The sequence below is a fragment of the Acomys russatus genome, chromosome 1 (assembly GCF_903995435.1).
Source record: "Acomys russatus chromosome 1, mAcoRus1.1, whole genome shotgun sequence".
In the NCBI taxonomy this organism is placed as follows: Eukaryota; Metazoa; Chordata; class Mammalia; order Rodentia; family Muridae; genus Acomys; species Acomys russatus.
The window spans coordinates 10,163,346-10,186,354 of NC_067137.1; the positions used below are offsets into that span (position 1 = coordinate 10,163,346).

At 47.0% G+C, this 23,009-nt stretch overlaps 1 protein-coding gene across 4 annotated transcripts in view; it reads right to left on the reverse strand.

Annotated features, from left to right (window-relative positions):
• Positions 1-12,417, reverse strand: part of Mta3 (metastasis associated 1 family member 3) — a 114,640-nt gene extending 102,223 nt beyond the window's left edge. For all 4 annotated transcript variants that reach the window (XM_051161814.1, XM_051161940.1, XM_051161762.1 and 1 more), the window contains exons 1-2: positions 12,305-12,417; positions 6,108-6,201 (exon numbers count right to left, since the gene is read on the reverse strand). In XM_051161814.1, the coding sequence (XP_051017771.1) occupies positions 6,108-6,129 (22 nt within the window). In that variant the 5' untranslated portion in view covers positions 6,130-6,201; positions 12,305-12,417. The remainder of the gene's footprint in view (positions 1-6,107; positions 6,202-12,304) is intronic.
• Between the last annotated feature and the right edge of the window lie 10,592 nt (positions 12,418-23,009).

Below are 23,009 nucleotides of genomic sequence, written 5' to 3' on the forward strand. Positions count from 1 at the left end.
AAAGGCACAGAGAAACAAAGTGACAGACAAATACAGAAAAATAATGCAACCCCAGCTCCAGTTCCTCAGAGGGAAGCGAAGCAGACGCCACTTGCGGTCCTAGCAGCAGAGACACCCACAGGTCTCTCAAGCCTTAAGTCCGCAGAAAGACTGTCTGGCAGCATCTGCTGCTACAGGAGGGCTGGACTGAAGATGCAAAGCACCACAGCCGGAACAAACAACGAGACTGGGGTAGCAACAATCTCTGCACAAAGGCAAGGCCAGAAGCAGACAGAGTCACTCAATTCTAGAAGACCTTGAGAGAGAATGCACAAAGATCTAGTGAGGGGATGGGGTGGGGGTGGGGGCTGGGGGTCGGTGGCAGGACACCTAGGGGTTGGTGCCATAGCTAGATGCCAGATGTAGGAGGAATTGGGCTCAGTCTTCAGCAGAAGGTGGCTGGCAATGGCGTAACACTTGCCCAGGATGCCCGGAGCTGGAAATGGATCCTCACTGCAAACCAGGTGAAGTCGAACAGGTCTGTGATGCCGTAATTGGAAGGCACAATTAGGAAGGGTAGAAGCTTGTGGTCCTCCACAGCTACATGTAAGTTAGAGGTGAGGCAGGAGGTACTCGAGACCCTGTACCATCCCCCCACGCCCCCAACCAAGAGGCAACAAAGGAGGAGGACAAGAAACACCTGTGCCAGACTACTCCTGAGAGTAAAGAGGGACTATTTTGCTATTCCACAAAGCAGGGTGACTGACACCAAAACCAAGTAATATACAATAACAACAAAAAAGCTAAAGCCCAGTTCCCTGGATGAACATGGATGTTCTCAATAAAACAGCTGCAAACCACTGGGAAATCATAGAGCAAGCAAGGTCATGTGCTTGATCCCTTCCAGTCCAAACTAATTAATGACTTAAAATGCCTTCAAACCAAACTCAGCAACATATTAAAGAGATCACACACCAAGATCCAGTCGGTTTCAGTCCAAGAACTCCCCTTTCACCACCTGGCAATCAATAAATAAAACACGACCCATCAATCAAATCCACCTCAGTAGACACAGAAAAGGCCTTTGACAGAGACCCTCATCGGCTCACAACAAAAGGCCTGAAGGAATCTGAAACAGAAGGGTACCACCACAGCACGACAAAGGTGAGACAGGACAGACACACAGCCAACATGACAGCAAGCAAAGAAGAGCTAATAACACTCGCTCTAAAATCGTGAGGGTCCACTCTCCCCACGCCCTTTCAGTACGGTGCTTGTATTCTTTAGCACAGCAAGTATTTTCCTACAAGTAGGAAAAAAGTCAGATTATCCCTATTTGCAAATGGTGGGGTCTACACTTAAGACCATCCTCCACTGAGCAGTGAATCCAAGGATAGCCCAGCTACTTTGAGACACTATCTCAAAACAAAATATTAAATGATTAAATTACCTAATAATAAGCCTAACCAAGGAGGCACAATGAAAACAGTGAAGAAAAAAACTGGAGAGGACTAGTGGCAGATGCAAGGCAGTAGGAAGAGTGCTGCCCCAAGATTCAAAGAGGCCCATCCCTAGCCCCACAAAATCCAAAAGTGGTCATCCCCACCAGTCAGGCCAGAACTCCGAAAGTGGAGGCAAGTCTGAGGCTGGCCTGGACAACATGAGACCCAGGCGTGAAAAATAAAAATAAAACAGAAAACACAAAGAAAGTGAAGAGGGGATGGAGAGATGGCTCAAGGATTGGGAGCACTAGCTGGCTCTTCCAGAGGACTCCAGCACCCACATGGCCGCTCACAACTGTCTGTAACTCCAGTTCCAGAGGATCTGACATCCTCACACAAACACATGCAGGCAAAACACACCAATGCACACAAAAATAAAAAATATATACATACATACTAAAGGGATCTACAAATACAATACCATCCCCATTAAAATCCCAATGACCAGCTGAGCACAATGGCCCGCCCACGCCTGTAGTCTCAGCACTCAGGAAGCAGAGGCAGGTGGCTCACTGTGAGTTCGAGGACTGCCTGGTCTACAAAGAGATTCTAGGACAAGGCTACACAGAGAAACCCTGTCTCAAAAAACAAAACAAAACAAACCAACAAAAAACTCAATGACCCTCCTCACAGAAATAGAAAGGTGATCCTAAAGTTCATATGAAAACACCAAGACACTGAGTGGCCAAAGCGATCCTAAGAGAAAGGGAAATGCTAGAGGGTCTAAAAATATTTGACCTCAAATTACGCTAGAGCCACAGGTACAAAACAGCATGTGCTGGCACAAAACAGACACACGACAAATGCACTAGAATACACAGCCTAGGCGGAAGGACAGCCCAGTGGTTAAGAGTGCTGGTGGCTCTTCCAGAGGTAGTTAGAAGGTGTGACCTTGCTGGAGGAAGTGTGACACTGCAGGCAGGCTTTGGGTCTCACATGCTCAAGCTACACCGAGTGTGGTACACAGTCTCTCCTTGCAGCCTGCCTGCCAGATCAAGACGTAGAACTCAGGCCTGCACAGTGGTGCACATCTTTAATCCCAGCATCCAAGAAGGCAGGGGCAGGCAGACTGCAGTGAGTTTGAGGCCACCCTGGTCTACAAAGTAAATCCAGGACAGCCAAGGCTACACACAGGGAAACCCTGTCTTGGAACACCTGCCCCACTCCCCATCCCTGATGCAGAACTCTTGGATTGTCCAGCACCATGTCTGCCTACACACTGCCATGCTTCTCGCCATGATGATAGCAGTCTAACCTCTGAAAGTGTAAGCCAGCCCCAATTAAATATTTGTCTTTATAAGAGTTGCTGTGAGCCGGGCGTGGTGGCGACGCCTTTAATCCCAGCACTGGGGAGGCAGAGGCAGGCAGATCACTATGAATTTGAGTCCAGCCTGGTCTACAAAGTGAGTGAATCTAGGACAGCCAAGGCTACACAGAGAAACCCTGTCTCTAAAAACAGAGGGGGGGAGGGGCTGGAGAGATGGCTCAGAGGTTAAGAGTACTGCCTGTTCTTCCAAACCTCCTAAGTTCAATACCAAGCAACCACACGGTGGCTCATAACTATCTGAAATGAGATCTGGTGCCCTCTTCTGGCCTGGAGGTGTACATGCAGACAAAACACTATACATAATAAATAAATAAATAAATAATCTTTTAAAAAAAAAAAAAAGAGTTGCTGTGGTCATGGTGTCTCTTCACAACAATAAAACTCTAAGACATAAGCCAAACAAAATAAATAGTCAGGTGTTGGGGCACGCTTTTAATTCTAACACAGAGGCAGAGGCAGGCAAATATCCGTGAGTTCAAGGTCAGCCTGGTCTACAGAGCTAGTTCCAGGACAGCCAGGGCTACAGGAAAACCTTGTCTCGAAAAACAAAAGGCAAGAAACTGAAACAACAAACAAAAAACCTGACTAATGCAGGCAAATAACATACACCTTTAGTGCCAGGCCTCGGGAAGCAGAGACAAACAGACTCTCTGAGTTTGAGTCCAGTCTGGTCTCTATAGAGAATTCTAAGCCAGCTACAGCTACATAGTGAGACCCTGTCTCAAGGGGGAAAAAAAGTATTTTTAAAGAATTAACTAATGTTGGACGAGGTGGTACATGCCTTTAATCCCAGTACTCGGGAGGCAGAGGCAGGTGGATTTCTGTGAGTTCAAAGCAAGCTTGGTCTACAAAGTGAGCTCAGGACAGCCAGGGCTGTGACATAGAGAAATCCTCTCACAAAAAAACCAAAACAAAAAACAAAAACAAAATCCTTTTTCACAGCAAAGAAAACCAGAAGGATGAACAGACAGCCTACACAGTAGAAGAATATCTTTGCCAAGTAAACATCTGATGGGGGGATTAAATACCTTGAATCTATAAAGAACTGAAACCAGACATAGTGGCTCATAATCCTTGGACTAGGGAACATGAGACTAAAAGATTGCCAAGAGTTTGAGGCCAGCCTTAGCTACAAGCCTGCAGTAGAGTGTGAAACCCTGTCTTAAAGAGATAGACAGAAAAACAAAAACAACAACAACAAAAACAACTCCCATGTGTGGTGGTGCACGCTTATGTAGTAAGTTCAAAACCAACCTAGGATACATGAAAACTAGTCTCAAAAACAAATAGGAAGACACCTGCAATGGCTTGAGTGAGACTGCCCCCATAAGTTCATATATTGAATACAGTTGGCAGAACTGTTTGAGAAGGATTAGGAGGTGTGGCCTTGTAGGCAGAGGGACATCGCTGGGGACAGGCTTTAAGGTTTCAAAAGACTCAAGCCATTCCCAATGTGTTTTCTGCTTCAAGTTTGTGAATCAAGATATAAGGTGAAGTCTCAGTTGCTACCATATCTGCTGCCTACTTCATGTTACCTCTCACCATCAGGGACTCTAACCTTCTAGAACTGTAAGCCTAATTATAAGTTTTCTTTTATAAGTTGTCTTGGTCACAGTGTTTTGTCACAGCAATAGTAAAGTAACTAATACAATATGCCAGTGTCAACTTTTGATACACACACACACACACACACACACACACACAGAGGCATTTTAAGATTAAAAAAAGAAAAAGAAAACAACAAGCTGGGCAGTGGTGGTGAACACCTTTAATCCCAGCACTCAGGGAAGCAGAGGCAAGTGGATCTCAGTGAGTTCGAGGCCAACCTGGTCTACAATGTGAGTTCCAGGATAGCCAAGGCTACACAGAGAAACCCTGTCTCGAAAAACCAAAAAAAAAAAAAAAAAAAAAAAAAAACAAGAGAGAGAGAGACAGGCAAGAAGATCAGAGTATACACAAAGCTGATACTCAAAACCAAAAACAATCAAGATATTGCCCAGGTGTTTTAGAGAAAAGCATCCTCCATTAAAACCCCTCACAATGAAACATAAACGTCCTTAAACCCATACCCACAAAGAAACTATTGAAAATAAGCAAACACAAAACGACTACTCTGATGGTTTGCTAATGCCAACTTCCAAAATTGTTATTTAGGGGCTGGAGAGATGGCTCAGTGGTAAGAGCACTGTCTGCTCTTCCAGAGGTCAGGAGTTCAATTCCCAGCAACCACATGGTGGTTCACAACTATACCCTCTAATGTCCTCTTCCGGCCTGCAAGTATATAAGCAGATACAGCACTCATACACATAAAATAAATAAATGAAAAAAGGTTGTTATTTGAATATGTTAATTACTTAATAAAATATGCATAATATAATCTAAACAAGTGTGACCAGGGCCTGGGATGTAGCTCAGAGGTAGAGCACATCCCTAGCATGCATGAGGTCTCATGTTCACTCCCTAACACACACACAAACATTATAAATATATAAATCATATTAGTATACATAAAGTATATGCCTGTATGAACACTGAGATGAGAAAGAAAGAGGACGAACACTATTACACAAAAACTTAAACTGAAAGGGAAATTAAAAGATGCAGAAAGAGCCAGGCATGGTGGTGCACACCTGTAATCCCAGCCCTCAAAGGCAGGTGGATCTGTGTGATTTGGAGATCAGCTTGGTCTACAGAGTACAGGATGGCCAAGGCTATACAGAGAAACCCTGTCTTGAAAAAACAAAACGAAGGAAGGAAGGAAGGAAGGGAGTGAGTTCTCGAGATGGTCCAGGGGATGAAGTTGTTTGCCACCAAGCCTAGTGATCCACAGAACTACAAGATCGAAGGACGGAGGACTCCTGAAAGGTGCCCTCCACTTAGGCACCATGGCACACACAATCACACACACACACACATATTTATAAAATAAATTAGTTTTTTGTTTTTTTAAGAGAAAGGCTGGAGAGTTGGCTCCAAGGTTGGGAGCACTGGCTGTTCTTCCAGAGGACCCAGGTTCAGTTCCCAGCACCCACACGGCAGCTCACAGCCATCTCTAACTCCAGCTCCAGCGGTTCCTACACCCTCTTCAACCGCTGAAGGCACCAGGCATGCACGTGAAACACAGACATACAAGCATACACATGGGCAAAATATCCATACACAAAAAATAAAAATTAAATTAAAAAAACAAATAGATGAAAAAGAAAGAAAAGGTTTCATGGGAACAGAAAACATTTTTTTGTGTGTGTGAAAAACATAAAAACATTATTTTTGACCCAAAAGAAAGCCATTTCACTTACTAGCATGCTTATCGGCAAGCATTATAAGCGTGTTGGAGATATCGCGTCGTCTATAAAAGCACACTACTTTTGCTTCCACGTTGCCACTTGCAGTCTAAGAAATAAGAAAAAAATAAAAGTCAAACGGGACCTGAAGTCTCAAAGATAAAATGTGCTTAAAAGCTGGGTCTGGCAGCACATGTCTATAATCCCAGCCCTTGGAAAGCTCGGGCAAAAGGGATTGTACATAGTGAGAGGCCAGTCCCATCTACACAGAGTTCCAGACCAGCCGGGGCTACATAGAAGACACTGTCTCAAAACACAAGCCACAACAGCGTAACCTGGAGAGAAAGAGCTAATCTTGTGTGTATGTGTGTTACAAGACAGGGTTTCAGATAACCCAGGCTGGCCTTGAACTCACTGCCCTCTTGCCTCCACGGTCCTCAGGCATGCACAACCATACCAGAAAAATTAACCCCTCCAATTTTAAAAGTCACAAATAATTTGCTCACGATGTTGAGAATTATTGCCCCTCAAACCCATCCCCAAGTATAAGGTCACCTAGCCCTAGCTCTCTGACCCTTCACAGGGGGCGGTAGCCAGCTTGCAGGACAGAACTGAAAAGACACCCTGCGCAGAGTCAATATCCGGAGTTGACCTTTGCATATGAACAATATCCAAAACTGTAAGTTCCCAACACTGAATCTCTCAGGTCTTTCTGACTAGTCTAGAATGCAATCGGCAGTCTTCAGCTGTAATTTACTGCAGCTGAGGCCCAGGCTCCTGTTCTCATCTCGATAAAGTCTGCAGGCCTCCAAGCAGGTCCATCATTCACTGGCAAGCTCGTCATAAAAACACATCGATTACAATAAAGGGTTACTTACTGTAATGTCCAATTCCTACCGTATGTGGCACACGTTTCAGAACGGATCTGGACTTATGGATATATTCAAATATAAAGAGCATATACCATAATAAATGTGTCAATTTCATCAAGATCGGCAGCAATATTGTTTTACTGAGAAATGGTACTGTGGAGATACTGCCCCTTCAAATTGAAATCATATTAAATTTCTACCCAAATGCCAATATATTTCATAATGTTGTGATCAAAGTCATCCTCCAGAAGCAATGAGCCAGCCATCTGCTAAATGAACAGGCCGATATTTCTATGTAAATAAAATCTAGGGCTTTACTTTAAGCACTTTCTCATTCCTGTCTCATTAATGTGCTCGCCTAACAGGAACACTCTACAAAGATGATTAAATTTTCAGATAAACCGGCTTGAGGGATAAAGACGTAGCTCAAGATATTTTTTCTTTTAACTTTTTTTTTTTTTAAATCAAGATCTCACTACACAGCACAGCCTGTCTTAGAACTAGCAGTCCTCCTGCCTCAGCCTACCTAGTGCTGGAATTAATAGGTGTGCAGGATCATACCAGGACATTAGGATATCTGGGCAGGGCTGGGTGTGGTAGTGCAAACTTTTAGTCCCAGAGCTTGGGAGGCAGAGGCAGGCAGATCTACATGAGTTCAAGGCCAGCCTGGTGGTCTACAGATCAAGTTCCAGGACAGCCAGGGCTACACAGAGAAACACTATCTTGGGAAGAGGAAACTCTTTGGGGCTAGAGATATGGCTCAGTGGTTGAGAGCACTGGCGGCTCTTCCAGAGGACCCAGGTTCAAATCCCAGCAACCCATATGGCAGCTCACAACTGTCTGCAACTCCAGTTCCAGAGGATTCAACACTCCTACACAGACATGCAATACAGGCAAAACATCAATGCACTAAAATAAATAATAATATCCTAGGGACTAAGGGGTGTGGCTTCTTAGCGTACATCAATGCACTAAAATAAATAATAATATCCTAGGGACTAAGGGGTGTGGCTTCTTAGCGTGCGCACAGCCTTGGGGTTCAATCCCCAGCAACAGAAACCTCCTGGGCAATACACACTCTTGCCTGTTGGATTGCTCAATAGTGCAGTCTTGTTCTTCCCTCAAGACAAGACACCACGGCTCTCCTTCCACAGAATACACACCATTTCTCTTGCACTCTGCTCTTCTAAATAACGATCCACTGAGCCATTCCTCAAGGGAAGTTCTAAAGGAGCGAGTGCAGGGATGGGGGAGGGGAATGCATGTGTCATGAGTGTAAAGGGTTAGCTCTGAGCTTGGGGGGACGTCACTCCTACGATAACAGAGACAGAACATCAAGAACTGATGACAAGCCTGGACTGCACATTGAGCCCTTGCCGCAAAACAAAATCAAGGGCTATAAACACAGCTCAATGACACAGCCCTGGCCTAGCGTGTTCAAGGCGCCCTGGGTTCAATTCCCAACACCCCACATGAACAGTGGGGAAAATCAATGGGGGAAGTTTCCTAATTTCCACGCCTGCTGCCAATAGCTCTCAAGTGGCCACGGGGATCCTGATTAAGGCCCCAAGAAATGGCTCAAGCGAATCTTTGGGAATCACTTGCAAAAGCTTGTACGTGAAGGTAGGGTAACTCAGCACAGCACCCATGTTATAACCTCAGCACTCAATAGGCTGAGGCAGGAGGATTGCCCAGGTTCCAGGCCAGCTCTGTCTGCATTGAAAGTTCCATTCCAGGGGCTACATACACTGTGACAATCGGTCTCAGAAGCAATACAGCTCAGTGGCAGGACACTGGCTCAGGGTTTAGCACTGAGTAGTGTGGTGGTAGGTGAGGACAGATATGAAGCTGGAAGTATAGCTCAACACTCCCAGCACAGTCACACATGTCGATTGCAGCATGCAGGAGATCAGGAGTTCAAGACTCTGCCTCATAGTGAGTTCGAGGCCAGTCTGAGCTATGTGTGACTCTCCTTCAAAAAAAGAAATAGACTTTGGGATCAGCAGGAACCACCAAGAAAGTTCAAGACCAGCTTGGGGAACACAGCAAGACTCGTCTCAATGCCTAGCACTGCACTCAGGAGGCAGAGGGAGGCAGACCTCTGTGCTTTTGAGGCCAGCCTGGTCTACATAGTGAAACCTGGTCTCAAAAAATAAAATAAAGTATACAGGTTTAATCTTTGTTTTTACGGTGTGTGTGTGTGTGTGTGTGTGGTGTGTCTGTGTGTCTCTGTTGGGTATGTGTGGGGCATGTATGTGTGTGTGTCTATGTTTGTGTATATGTCTCTGTGTGTGCGTGTGGTGTGTGTATGTGTATGTGTGTATGTGTATGCGGGTTTGTGTGTATCTGTGTGTGTGTGCATTTGTTTTGTGTCTGTGTGTCTGGTATGTGTTGGGTACATGTATGGGCTAGTATGTGTGTTTGTGTCCGTGTTTCTGTGTGTGTGTGTGTGTGTGTGTGTGTACACACACACACAAAGAGATCGGAGATTCTGGAGTTGGCTCTCCGCCTCTAACAGGTAGGCTCCGAGGATAGAATGCAGCTCAGGTGCTCAGGCTTGGTGTCAAGCAATCTTACCCACTGAACCATCTCACTGACTCCCTCTTTCCTCTTAAAGTTTCTTTCCTTCTGTATACAGTGCTAGGGATGAAACCCACAGCTTTAGAAACGGTAAGCAAGTGCTAGGCTGCTGGGCCACATGGCCTTGAATTAAGTATTTAAAGGTGGTAAGTGGGCCAGGCAGTGGTGGCACACGCCTTTAATCCCAGCACTTGGGAGGCAGAGGCAGGTGGATCACTGTGAGTTCGAGGCCAGCCTGGTCTACAAAGCAAGTCCAGGACACCCAAGGCTATACAGAGAAACTCTCTCAAAAAAATAAAAAAATAAAAAAATAATTTAAAAAACAGAAAAAAAAAAAAAAGGTGATAAGTGGCATGGAAAAAAGCAAGCAGGAGACATTTCTGGTCTCTTTCATGTTGTTCGGGCTGGTCCTGAGCGCTCTACAGCTGATGATCACTCCCCACGCCCCACCATTTCAATGCTGAGCATCAAATTCAGAGCGTTGTGTGTGCTAGGCAAGCACTCTAGTGATGTAAAAATTACAAGACAAAGACATTAGACATAGTCTCACAAATAAAAACAAAATTAAAGAAGTGCTACGTTTGAAATGTCACACACAGGACACTGTTCTGTGAACATGGAACCTGGATTCAATGTGTTGCCTCTTCTGAGTTAGGAGACTGACAGAAGCCAGAACCTTGCACACTCTCCTTAAAATTCTGGAGCTTTTTGGATTCAAAACTAAAACCTCTTGACCAACATAGCGCAATATTGTTTATCTTGTGTTCTTCTTTCGCTGTAGATGGTACAAGGCTCTAAGCCCAGCACTCAGGAGGCCCAGGCTAGAGCACCAGGAGTTTGTGGCCAGCCTGGGCTACATGAAACCCTGTCTCAAAATCAGAAACTGGAACCAAAACAGTTGAAACTTCTCTTTTTTACTGTCCTCTAACCTGTACTCAGATGAGAGGACAGTAATCTTTTGGAAGAAGAATACAGAGAAAAACATACTGTATTATTTATTTTCATTACCTGTTTTCCCAAACTAGTGTGTATCATAAATGGTTGGCATTAACAATAATGGCATTAAGTTGGAATAAAGGCATTAAGAAAACAATTGTTAGCTGGGCAGGGGTGACACACGCCTTTAATCCCAGCACTCGGGAGGCAGAGGCAGGCAGATCTCTGTAAGTTCGAGGCCAGCCTGGTCTACAGAGAGAGCCCAGAAAAGCCAGGGCTACACAGAGAAACCTTGTCTTGAAAAACCAAAAAGAAGAAAAAAAAAGAAAGAAAGAAAACAATTGTTGCCAGGTGTAGTGGTACACGCCTTTAATCTCAGCACTAGGGAGGCAGAGGTAGGTGGATCTTCATGAGTTCAAGGCCAGCCTCATCTACAAAGCAAGCTCCGGACAGCCAGGGCTACACAGAGAAACTGTCTCAAAAAAACAAAAATACAACAAAACAAAGAAAAAAAGAAAAAGAAAAAGAAAAAAATAATAATTGCTGAACTAATTATTTCCTAAATTGTCTCGTGTTTATGCTTATACATAATATTACTATTCACCAAGTACTTCGCTTCATTTGCTAATTTTGGATTTTCCAAACAGGATTTCTCTACGTAACTCTGGCTATCCTGGAACTCACTCTGTAGACCAGGCTTGCCTCAGAAATCCACCTGCCTCTGCCTCCCTAATGTTAGGATTAGAGAGGGCCTTTCTTTTTCATTGTGTTTTTAAATTTTGTTTCCCTTTCTTTTTTTTTTTTTTTTTTTTGTGGGGGTTTTTTTGTTTGTTTTGGCTTGGTTTTTTTGGGGTCTTTTTGAGACAGAGTTTCTCTGTGTAGCCTAGGCTGTCCTGGACTCCGTTTGTAGATCAGGCTGGCCTCGAACTCACAGCGATCTGCCTGCCTATGCCTCTCAAGTGCTGGGATTAAATGCGTGCACTACCACACCCAGTGTGTTTTTGAGATCTGGTTCTCACTAGCCTGGAACTGACCAAGTAATTAGCCTGCTTGCCTGGTGAGCCCCAGGGCAAGGATAAGCATAAGCCACTAAACCGGTTTTTCTCTTTCTTTTTTTTTTTTTTTTTTTAACATGGATTCTGGGAATTGAACCCAGGTGCTCCTGCTTGCAAGCCAAGTGCTTTGTCAACTAAGCCATCTCCCCAGACTCTTATTTTGTTGCTTAAGACAGTCTCAGTAATACAACTCAGGCCAGACTCAAACTAGATAGATAAAAAGTTCCTGTGTCGGCCTCCCAGGTGCTAGGATCACACTGACTCATTTTACTGTGTGCTGGGGGGAGGGGCGGTTTAGACCACGCTGTAGCCCAGGTTGACACTGAGCTCCCATGTGGCTGACTGTTAGCATAAACCGCCATGCCCAGGTTAAATTCTTCCTCCTGAACCCCGAGGAGGAAAATATTAACTCGCTAACAAATGCGAAGCACAGCGCTGCTTGAGGAGGCTGAGGCAGGAGGATTGAGATACCGATGTCAGTAAAAGCCCGGGCTCAAAGGAACAAAAATACACACTACAGGTTCTAAACAGGAACCTGATCTGTAAGCTCAAAGCAATTTAAAGAAATTCGCAATCTTTTACTCAATAACATCCAAAGGTCTTTATAAAAAGTAAACAAACATTGAGACGCCTGCAGAACTCTGTAATTTATGAAAATCTGACTTTCATAGTCTGGAACTGAAAGTGAAAATCCCCTCTGAGGCCTTTGCCCGGCCACCCTTAAAGGGAAAGCGTCTTGGTGCTTAGCGGATGACGCAACAGTGCTCACCTTGTTGAGTTCCTCGATTCTCCTGATCAAGTATGGGTTGCTGGAGGAGTTCTCAAAGTAGACATAATCTGCAATCGAAACATTACAGATCTTTTCAGCAAAAAGTTCACACTTGACAGGGGGGGCAGGGTCACATTATGTAGCCCTGAATGTCTCAAGACTTGCCATGTTAACCAGGCTGGCCTCAAACTCAACAGAGACATGCTTGCCTCTGGCTGGGGTTTGAAGTGCTGGGGTTAAAATCCACAGCAATCTATTATAAGGCTACAACTCTCTACAGTAGGCAGTTGAAGTTCGGAATGGCTCTCCTGGAATACAGCCTCAATGAGCTGTTCCACATCTGTTACTTTCCTAGAATTCCCACTTCTCACTAAGGAGGCCCTGGGCCTCATACTCCGACTTGTCCTCATACTCCGACTTGTCGGGATTAGTGGCACGCACCACACAACCACATCCTGCTTAAGTTTCTTTTTCTTTCGCTTTTAGAAATAGCTTTATTAGTCCAGGCTGACAAGAACCAACTATGTAGCTAAGACTGGCCTTAGCTCCTAAATCCCCTGCCTCCATCTCTCACAGTCTGAAGTTACCGGCACGAGCCATGATGGCCAGCCTTAAATTAACCATTTAATTTAAAAAAAAAAAAAAAAAAAAAGTTGCCAGGCCTAGTGGCGCATGCCTGTAATCCCAGCACTCAGGGAGGCAGAGGCAGGAGGATCTTTGTAAATCCGAGGCCAGCCTGGTCTACAGGACAGCCAGGGATACACAGAGAAACCATGGTGGGGGAGGGGGAGGAAACAGACAGCAAGCCTGTCTTGGTGTAATTGGGGGGGCGGTGCGGGGGGGGGGGGAGGAACAAAGACAGGATCACAAAGCAGAGGCCAGTCTCAGCTACATAGCAAGACTGCCTCAAAAAAAAAAAAAAAAGAAAGAAAGAAAGAAAGGAAGGAAGGAAGGAGGAAGGAGGGAGGAAGGAAGGAAGGAAAAAGCCTAAACCTTAAATCCCAGCACTTGGGATGCAGAGGCATGCAGATCTCTGTGAGGCCAGCATGGTCTATGTAGTGGCAGGCAGTCAGGCCTATGTAGACAGCCTGTCTCAAACAAAACAACCAACAACTACAACCGTGCTCCACTGTTAGGCAGACCCTCTCATCACTGTGTAGCTGAGCTCCCAAGGTAGCATCCTCACCCCTATCCTAGCCCAGTCATCCCTGGACAATGTTTCTCATATAAAACTGTTGACCTAAGGCAAAATCACAGCAGAAAGAAAGGCTTACCAGCCCAATTTCATTTCGAGTATAAACTTTAAAAAAAAAAAAAAGAATTCCAGCGGGCATAATAGGTAGGAGAAAGCCTAACTTTTCCATACTCTACCTGGAAAGGTGAGGAATGGGGCTGAGTCCTCTGGGGAGGGTGTTGGGATTTTTACCCTTTTATTATATTTAATCCAACTCCATTTACAAAGAAGCCATGCCAAGTTTTCAACCAAACGTGCAGGATTTTTCCAAGAGTGGCTTTTTCTGCACAGAGTCGCTGGAAACTTCCCACTATGTGTTTACCTGACACTAGACTGCACCGTCACTGTCTACCTCAGAGGCTCTCTCCCGGCTCTCTGCTGCTAAGTGGCCTCATTTAGCCAGGCCATTCCCCACCATTCATCCATCAGGAGCTCAGCTAATGAGCAAAGACGGAAGAGCAAGTCTCACTCACAAACACGCCGCTTATCTGAATTATTATTTTACCAGGAAGGAGGGAGGGAGGGCGTCGTGAGCAGAGAAAGTTTGTTTGACCTTATTTCTCTCTTCTGCAGAAGGCTGGGAAGACAGACCGCTGAGCCAACGTCCAGGCTGAGCTCAACTCCCCACCTGGGGCTGCGGCTCCCCGGGACCCACACACAGCCCCACTCTTAAGGGGGGGCTGAACGAGAAACCAAAGCAGCCAAGGTGCAGGGCCCTGGCTCTGCAAACAAGCCTATCCAGCTGCGCCCCTATCTGGGCCACCACAGCCCCCAGCCCACACTAACACAGAAGCAGAAGCGGGGCGTGGGGGTGTCCCCAGCCCCCCAGTGCCCAAAAGCCACGCGAAGGAAAAGCCACTCAGCTGGAGGGTTTGCTGGGGCCCTGTCCCTTTGGGGGCGTTCGTAAAGGGGGTGTCCGATGTGTGGCCCCAGAAAAGGCCTGGCCCTGGGACGCCGGGCAGGAGCGGTGGGGGAGGGGAGTGGGGGTGGGGAGCACCCTGCGCCCAGCCCGCGGCGCCCTCGGCCCAGGCTCCCGGGCTGTGGGAGGTTAGCGTGCGCCGCCCGGACCCCCGCTCCCGCCGCCCGCTCCCCGACGGGCCGGGAAGGGCCGAGCCTTCCTACCTCCGACCCGGTACATGTTGGCCGCCATGTCCGCCCGCCCGCCCGCGGAGCCCGAGCCGAGCCCCGCCCGCCGCCGCCGCCGCCGCCGCCTCAGCCTCGACCGCCGCCGCCGCTGCCGCCTCGCCACGGGGGAGGGGGAGGGACGGGGAGGGGACACCGAGGGAGGGGGCTGTGCCCGCCCCCAGCGCCGGCCGAGCGACGCCGAGCGGGCCCTGGAGGCCCGAGCTCGGCGGGAACCGGGCGGCGGGCTGCGGGGGGCCGAGGACCCCGTGGGCCACCCGCACTGTCCTTGGGTTGCACAGCAGGGCCGGGGGCTGTGGAAGAACCCGGGTGAGGGCAGCGGTTCAACCACTCTGAGCGTCTCTCCTGCCTGCGTCACCTGTCCACCTTGGGACAGGTTCTCCTTTCCTCCTTCTGTCCCCCCCGGGACACCCCTCTATGTGTGACCTCAAGCACATGAACGCCCTTCTGGGCGCAACTCTCCGATGCAGTCAATGCAGGCGACAGATGCTTGCGTCCCTCCCTCGTGATGAGAGGGTGTTTGGTGCCTTTGGAGCCGGCAGGCCCTGGGGCCAAAAAGACCCAACGTGCTTGCAACTTGCCTAGTCTGAGACCCAGTGAGGAAAACAGCTAGAAGTGGGCTCTGGCATCCCAGCCACATTGGCCGGTCTATGGTGGTTGTGCTGAAACCGAGCTGAACAGAACAGACTCCCCCACATGCTCAGGCCCTGCCTCTAAACAGGCTCTGTGTACAACGTGTTCTTTGACTAGCAGAGACCTTCTACACAGGAGGGCTTCCCTAGCGGGTAGGTAGAGGAGCGTGGTTTCCATAAACTGCCCTTGCCGCCGCCCCCCCCACCCCCACCCCGCAGCAAAAAGAGGAGGTCATGTCAAACAGCTCCGGGTTGGTGTCAGCTAACTAGTTTTATATAAAAAGCTCCTGACCCCCCCACACACACACACACTTTTCCCTCCAGCATTAGAGATTGAAGCTATACTTTCAGCTCTCTCACGTTTGTTGGTTTGTTTTTAAATTTGTAGCACAATTGCTTGTTTATGTGAGGGCATGAATGCCATGACACACGTCTATCATATGGGTCCGGGGATTGAACTCAGACAGTCAAGCTTGGCTGTAAGCACCTGCTGAGCCATCTCACCAGCCTTATTTGTTTTAAGCAGGTTCTCAGCTCATGCTGGCTCTTGGGACCCCCTGCGTCTGCCTCTCAAGTGCTGGGACTGTATTACAGATGTGGGGTGACGCTCCACTGGAAGGCTTTTAAATGGCTACTTTCTCCATGCTGATTAACTATGCACCCCCTTTCCACATTCCGACCCCCCTTTGTGGGGCTTAGAGTATAGAAGGCCCTCACAGTAGTGCCTGTCTACAATCCCAGCATTCTAGATGCCAAAGCAGTAGGCTCTCCAGTTGGTGGCCAGCTTGGGATACAGAGCAAGGCCTTGCCTGGCTCTTCTCAAATGAGCAAATAGCTTCCTTTAGGGAAGCCCAGGCATTCCAAACTACATCCCAGACATTGTGGCATAAGAAACAAGAAGATGGGGGCGTGCTTGGGAGGCTGAGGCAGGCGGATCACTGTGAGTTCGAGGCCAGCCAAGGCTATGCAGAGAAACCCTGTCACAAAAAAAAAAAAAAAAAAAAGAAAAGAAAAAAAAGAAAGAAAGAAAACATCCACTATTGTGGATTTGGAGTGTTCAGCAGTATGGAGTTTAAGGTCTGTGCCAGGGCAGGAGTTGTCCCCAAAAAAGAAGCCTGCGTTTTGGCTCATGCTCCTTTAACACACAATACTGAGAAAAAATAATCTGATGAATAGCTGAGACAAATAAATGGGTTTTGCCAGTGTTACACTGATTATCCTTTGGCCTATTCGCTCATCTATAAAATGGAGACGTTACTTCCGCGGCACAGGTGTGCTAAGGATCAGTAGTAATGATATCTGAAGACGCTTTGTAAACCAGACAGTGGAAAGCGCTACACAAATAGTGGGTGCTGGTTGCTTCCTTTTTACTCTAGAAAGCCTCAGATTCCAGAGGAGTTTGGTTTTTTGTTTGGTTGGTTGGCTGGTTGGTTTTTGTTTTGTTTTGGGGTTTTTTTGTTTTGTTTTGTTTGTTTGTTTGTTTTCTTTTTTGAGACAGGGTTTCTCTGTGTAGCCCTGGCTGTCCTAGACTCACTTTGTAGCCCAGGCTGGCCTCGAACTCAGTGATCCGCCTGCCTCTGCCTCCCGAGTGCTGGGGTTAAAGGCGTGCACCACAGTTTGTAGCATGCTCCAAACTGTGAGCCCTTGGCCCTTCTGGCCCAGAGAAGAAAGCCAACCTGCTCTGGTACAATGTCAGGATAGCTGTTATTTATCACAATTCTTTTACTGGGGATCCCACCAAAAATATACAGTGACTTATCTGACACTACCTTCCATTTCTCAGCTGGCACACAAATGGGCTGAATAATTCACCTGGCCTAAGTCTCGCAGCATCAGCGCTAAATGTAATTCAGTCCTTTTCCCTCTGGCTCACAGACTGTATGAACCACAAGTCTGTCTGTCTTCTAGTAAGAATGAGGCCTGCAAACTTCAAGGAAACGGATCATTCGTTCTAGAAGGTTTTCTCATTATTTTTAAGTAATAAATAAACAAGAGCATGGCGGCAGGGTGGGGCGGGGTAGGGCAGTGGGTGTGAGCTACACAATTTGAAGAGATTCTGGACTCTATGAGATTCTGTCTCAAAGTCGAAACAATAAGTAAAAAAAAAAAATTTTTTTTTCTTCCTCAAAATATTTCTCTGCATTTTTGTTACTTCCTTGTCTGCTTGTCCCATTTCCTCAGGTTGTTGAGGTCTCTGTACTCACCACACAATAAGTGTGTGAAAAGTGCTAAGAACATTTCCCACACCCACCCATACTCAACTTTTCTCCTTAGGAGCAGCCATAGCCTGGAGCCCCGTAGAGGCCTGAGGCAGAACAGGAAGTACGTGGTGGCCAGACCAGACTCCCTCACCTCCCCTAGCTTCTCTTTAGTAAGGCCCTTCCGTTTCCAGCTCCAAGACAGGGGCCTCCTTATAGGAAATGCTCGATATCTTAAAGAATGGGAGAGGAGGGGGTGGCTCAGCAGTCGGAGTGAACACTGGTCTTCCGGAGGACCTGTTAGGATCCCAGAACCTGTATCAGACGAGTCACAATTGTCAGTAACTCACGCTCCAGGGAATTCGCGCAGCTTCCGGCTTTTGCACATGCCTACACACAAACACACATACATACACATAAATCTTTATTTTTTTTTCAAGACAGGGTCTCTCTGTGCAGCCTTGGCTGTCCTGGACTCACTCTGTAGACTGGGCTGGCCTAGAATTCACAGCGATCCGACCCACCTGCCTTTGCCTCCCGAGTGCTGGGATTAAAGGTGCGCACAGTCAAACCCTAATTTATGAGACCTTATGCGAATGGAAAGACAAAGAAAGAGACGCGGTCACTGCTGAAAAGGCTCAGTGAGCAAAGGCACTTGCCACCAAGCCTGAGGAGCTGAATACAATCCCTAGAGCATACATAATAGAAAGAAAAAAAAAATAGCTACTGCAGAATTATTCTCCAACCTTCCACATGTATATCACACAGGCACACACATGCCACACAATTGAACATACAATACTTATACAAAAAGAGCTAGGCGTGGTGGCACACACCTTTAATCCCAGCACTCAGGAGGCAGATCTCTGTAAGGCCAGCCTGGTCTACAGAGTAAGTTCCAGGACAGCCAAGGCTACACAGAAACCCTGTTTCAAAAAACAAAAAACAAAAAAAAAAAACAAAACCCCACAAAAAATAAATAAATAAAATAAGTGACATAGTGTGTGTGTGTGTGTACATACATATATATACACACACACACACACACACACACATGAATGAGGCAGAGAACTTGGCTTTGTCCCAACTTATGGATGGAGTTCTTATTTTGTTTTGTTTTTTGTTTGTTTGTTTGTTTTTTCCCTTCAGTTTTTCCCTTCAGTCAGGGAATTTTTTTTTTTTTTTTTTTTTTTGTGGGAGAAAAAGAGTGCTGTATGTTCTGGCTGGCTGCAGCCTGGGAGCCTTGTGATATTGAACCTAAGAGAGAGAGGAGCCTGGGGCCTCGGGTGTAATTAATCTGAAACTGGAGCACAGGCTTTGGAGAAGAAACTCTACCCTGTTTGTGTTTTCTATGATTTATCGCCCCCTCCCTTCCATTAACTTATTTTGTTTTTCAGCAAATTTCTTTGGAAAATTCCAGCCTGATAAGATATTTTAGGGAGGGCCTGTGCTGTTAAAAAAAAAAAAAAAAAAAGGACAAACGAGGGGCTGGAGAAATGGCTCAGTGGTTAAGGGCAATGACTACTCTTCTGGAGGTCCCAGGTTCAAATCCCAGCACCCACATGGCAGCACACAGCTATCTGTAACTCTAAGATCTGACACATTCACATAGACATACATGTAGGCAAAACACCAATGCACATAAAATAAAGGTAAATAAAAATTGGGGAAAAAAAAAAAAGGACAAATGAATCCTAGAAGAAAGGCATGTGACATCAACAAGCAAAATAAGAATGGCCCTAAGGGGACAGGAACCAGCACAGAGTTCTACACTCTGCAGTCACAGCTATTACGCGTTCCCTGGCTAAAAACATCAGAGTCCAGTTTCAGGAGGGTTTCTTTTTCTTTCTTTCTTTCTTTTCTCTTTTTTTGGTTTTTCGAGACAGGGTTTCTCTGTGTAACAGTCCTGGCTGTCCTGGACTTGCTTTTGTAGACCAAGCTGGCCTCGAACTCACAGCAGTCCGCCTGCCTCCGCCTCTCCAGTGCTGGGATTAAAGGCGTGCGCCACCACACCTGGCCAGGAAGGTTTATTTTTCCTTTCCTTAATTTTTCTCTGAGCTGTGGTCATACAGTGTGATCTGGCTTGCCAGGAACTCCCAGTGTAGACCAGAATGGCCTCACAGAGCTCCTCCCGCCTCTGTCTCCCATGTGCTGGCTTTAAAACACACACTGCCAGGCCTGGTTGCGATTCCATGTAGCTCCCCAGGGCCCTCAGAGAGGTGTGAGCTGAGCCATTCGGTTCTGACCCAGGAAGGTCCCTTCTCTAGTGAAGATGGAAATAGGGCCTGGAAGTTACAGGGGGGACTGAGATGAGGGCCCAGTGGCTGATTATTTGTTAATTGATTCTGGTGGGTCTCCTTTTTTTTTTTTTTTTTTTTTTTTTTTCCTAGCCTATTGTGGATTTGAATGAGAGAAGGTTTGCCATATAGTGTATGAGGTCAGGAGAAAAAAATTCAAGAGAGCAATACGAGATGTAGAAAGGATGTTTGCAAGACTGAACCAGAGCTTAGTGTGGTAGCCTTCTCCTCAGATCCTACCACTCAAGAGGCAGAGGCAGGAATACCCCTCCCTGTGAGCTAGAGGCCAACCTGGTCTACATAGAGACAGGCAGAACTATACAGAGAGACTTTGTCTCAAAAAAAAACAAAAAAAAAAAAAAAAAAAACAAGATGAATGAATCAGGCTGTAGTGCCAAGAATAACACACAAAGATGATGGAATCCCAGCACTTGGGAGGCAGAGGCAGGTGGATCACTGTGAGTTCGAGGCCAGCCTGGTCTACAAAGTGAGTCCAGGATAGCTAAGGCTACACAGAGAAACCCTGTCTTGAGAAACAAAAACAAGTGAAGTATTAAGTAAAAAAAAAGTAAAAGCCGGGCATGGTGGCACACACCTTTAATCCCAGTACTCGGGAGACAGAGGCAGGTGGATCACTGTGAGTTCCAGGCCAGCCTGGTCTACAAAGCAAATCCAGGACAGCCAAGGCTACACGGAGAAACCTTGTCTCGGGGTGGGGGGTGGGGAGGGCAAAAATGACGACAGGGTCCAGGACAGGAGAGCAGGAGAGCAGGCAAGCAGCATGAGATGGGTCAAAGAAAAGCTGATCTGGCGTAGAGCAGAGGCAATAGGCTGAGAGAGCAGTTCATGGGTTTGGGGTTCATCCAAGAGGGAACAGTAAGATCTGAAGGCATGATGGAGCTTGAAACAAAAGGAAAGCCGTAAGGCTTATGTGCAACTGGCAGGAGACAGGTAGGTGGAGGTCCCTGAGTATAGGCAGGAGTTGAGGCAAGACCAGGTTCAGTGATGGACAGGTTGGTCCCAGGTGTGTCTTTGGATGTGTCTAGGTAGATAGTTCCTCTTTCGGAAAGGTTGGATGGACAGACCTGGAGTGTTGGAGAAAGATCAGACCTGAGTCCCTGTCTTCCCTGTCACCATTAGCCCACAACCCAGCCTGTCTGGTCTCAGAAGTCAGCCAAACCCTGGCCCCGGGGAGAAGCAGCAGCTCCTAAGAGCAGAAACAGGTTTAACAAGTTGGGTTCTGCCCAAGGAAGGCAAGGCCCAAATGTGCAAACAGGTAGGGCCTGAGTGGTCACACAAGTCACTGCCTAGGGCACAGTGCCCAGGCAGGGCTGCCCCCTCTCACTGTGGCCAGAAGCAAATATGGAGCATACCCTCATGGTGTCCTGCCTTGACCCTCAGTTCTTCTAGCCCCTGTGGTAGAGAGAGAAAAAGAACAGAAAAGGGAAAGGACCAAAGGCTGAAAGAGCCAATCCGATTCCCCATCCTCCCCCAGCTCCTCCCCCATGCCCCCATGGTATGGTGGATTGAATGGCTCCTCCCCCCATGGTACAGTGGATTGGATGGCTCCTCCCTCAGCCCCCCACCCCCCATGGTACGATGGGTTGAATGACTCCTCCAGCCCCACCCCCCACCATCCTGGCTCTCATCTCATCTAAGGAAGGAGAGCACAGAAGAACACTTACCTGGAACCTGTGGACATGGCCTGATTTAGGAAGAGACTGTTTATAGATGTAATTAAGTTAAGGATATCAAAATGAGATCACCTTTGATTAGAATAGGCCTTAAATCCTAAGACAAATGTCAAGACATATATTAAGAGACATCACCAGAGAGAAGGCTCTATAGAAAGTGAGGGTGGATTGGGGCCTACAGAGAAGAAAAGGCACAAAAATCAAATGGCAGAACCTGGAGGTACAACATTTGTCGGCTGTGCTCAAAGTCCTAGGGTCTTTCTTCAGCACCACAAAAAAAAAAAAAAGAAAGAAAGAAAGAAAGAAAGAAGCTGGGCAGTGGCGGCGCACACCTTTAATCCTAGCGCTTGGGAGGCAGAGGCAGGTGGATCGCTGAGTTCAAGGCCAGCCTGGTCTACAAAGTGAGTCCAGGACGGCCAAGGCTAGACAGAGAAACCCTGTCTGGGGGGGGGGGGGGGGAGAAAGAATGGAAGAAAGAAAGAAAAGCCACGCTGTGGGACACGATAGCCCGCCCCCTTAACTGCCGCATGCAGGACTAGAGGTATAAGATCAGAAGTTTGACACCAGCCTTGGCTACTATGAGAGTCTGAGGCAAGCCTAGGCTGATGAAATGCTCTCTCCAAATGAACAACAAGAAATTAAATCGAATAAAAGAATGAAAGAGAAATGCATACAGAGAAGTCCAATGCAACTTCACAGAAACATCTCAATCTGTGTGCCTTTCTTAGTGTCTCTCCTACTTGTTACAGGGAGCTTAGTGATAATGGGGTGGGGGGGGGGAGCAGAAAGGGCCACCATGTATGTAGGGCATGGTGGAGCACACCTTTAGTTCCAGTACTTGGAAGGTAAGGCAGGTGGATCTATGTTAAGTTTGAGGCTTAACCTGGTCTACAGAGTGAGTACCAGGATAGCCAGGGCTATCCAGAGAAATCCTGTCTTGAAAAATCAGAGAGAGATACTTTCTTTCTCTGGGGCACACCCAAACTATATCACATGTCCCCATGAACACAGTGTATTACCAATATAGGTATTGCCCCACTAATGTCTTATTGGGGTTTCCTTGGTTGGTTGGTTTTTGTTTTGGTTTGTTTTGGTTTGTTTTTGGTTTTCAAGACATGCTTTCTCTGTGTAGCATTGGCTGACCTGGACTTGCTTTGTAGACCAGGCTGGCCTCAAACTCACAGCCATCTGCCTGCCTCTGCCTCCCAAGCGCTGGGATTAAAGGCATGTGCCACCACGCCCGGGTGAGGGGCTTCTTTGTTAAGTAGCCTTCCAGCACCTCAGACGCCAGTCAACATTCCCATAGCGCAGGATGAACACTAGCAAAACTATCTTCTCTTCACAAAAATATCCTTTCCTGGGCAGACGCAGGTGGATCTCTGTGAGTTCAAGTCCAAGATAGCCAGAGTTGTACCTAGAAACCTTGTCTCGAAAAACAAAAACAACAAACAAACAAACAAAAAAGAGGCAGGACCAGTGCACCCAGCCTTCACGTGGCCTCTGGAGA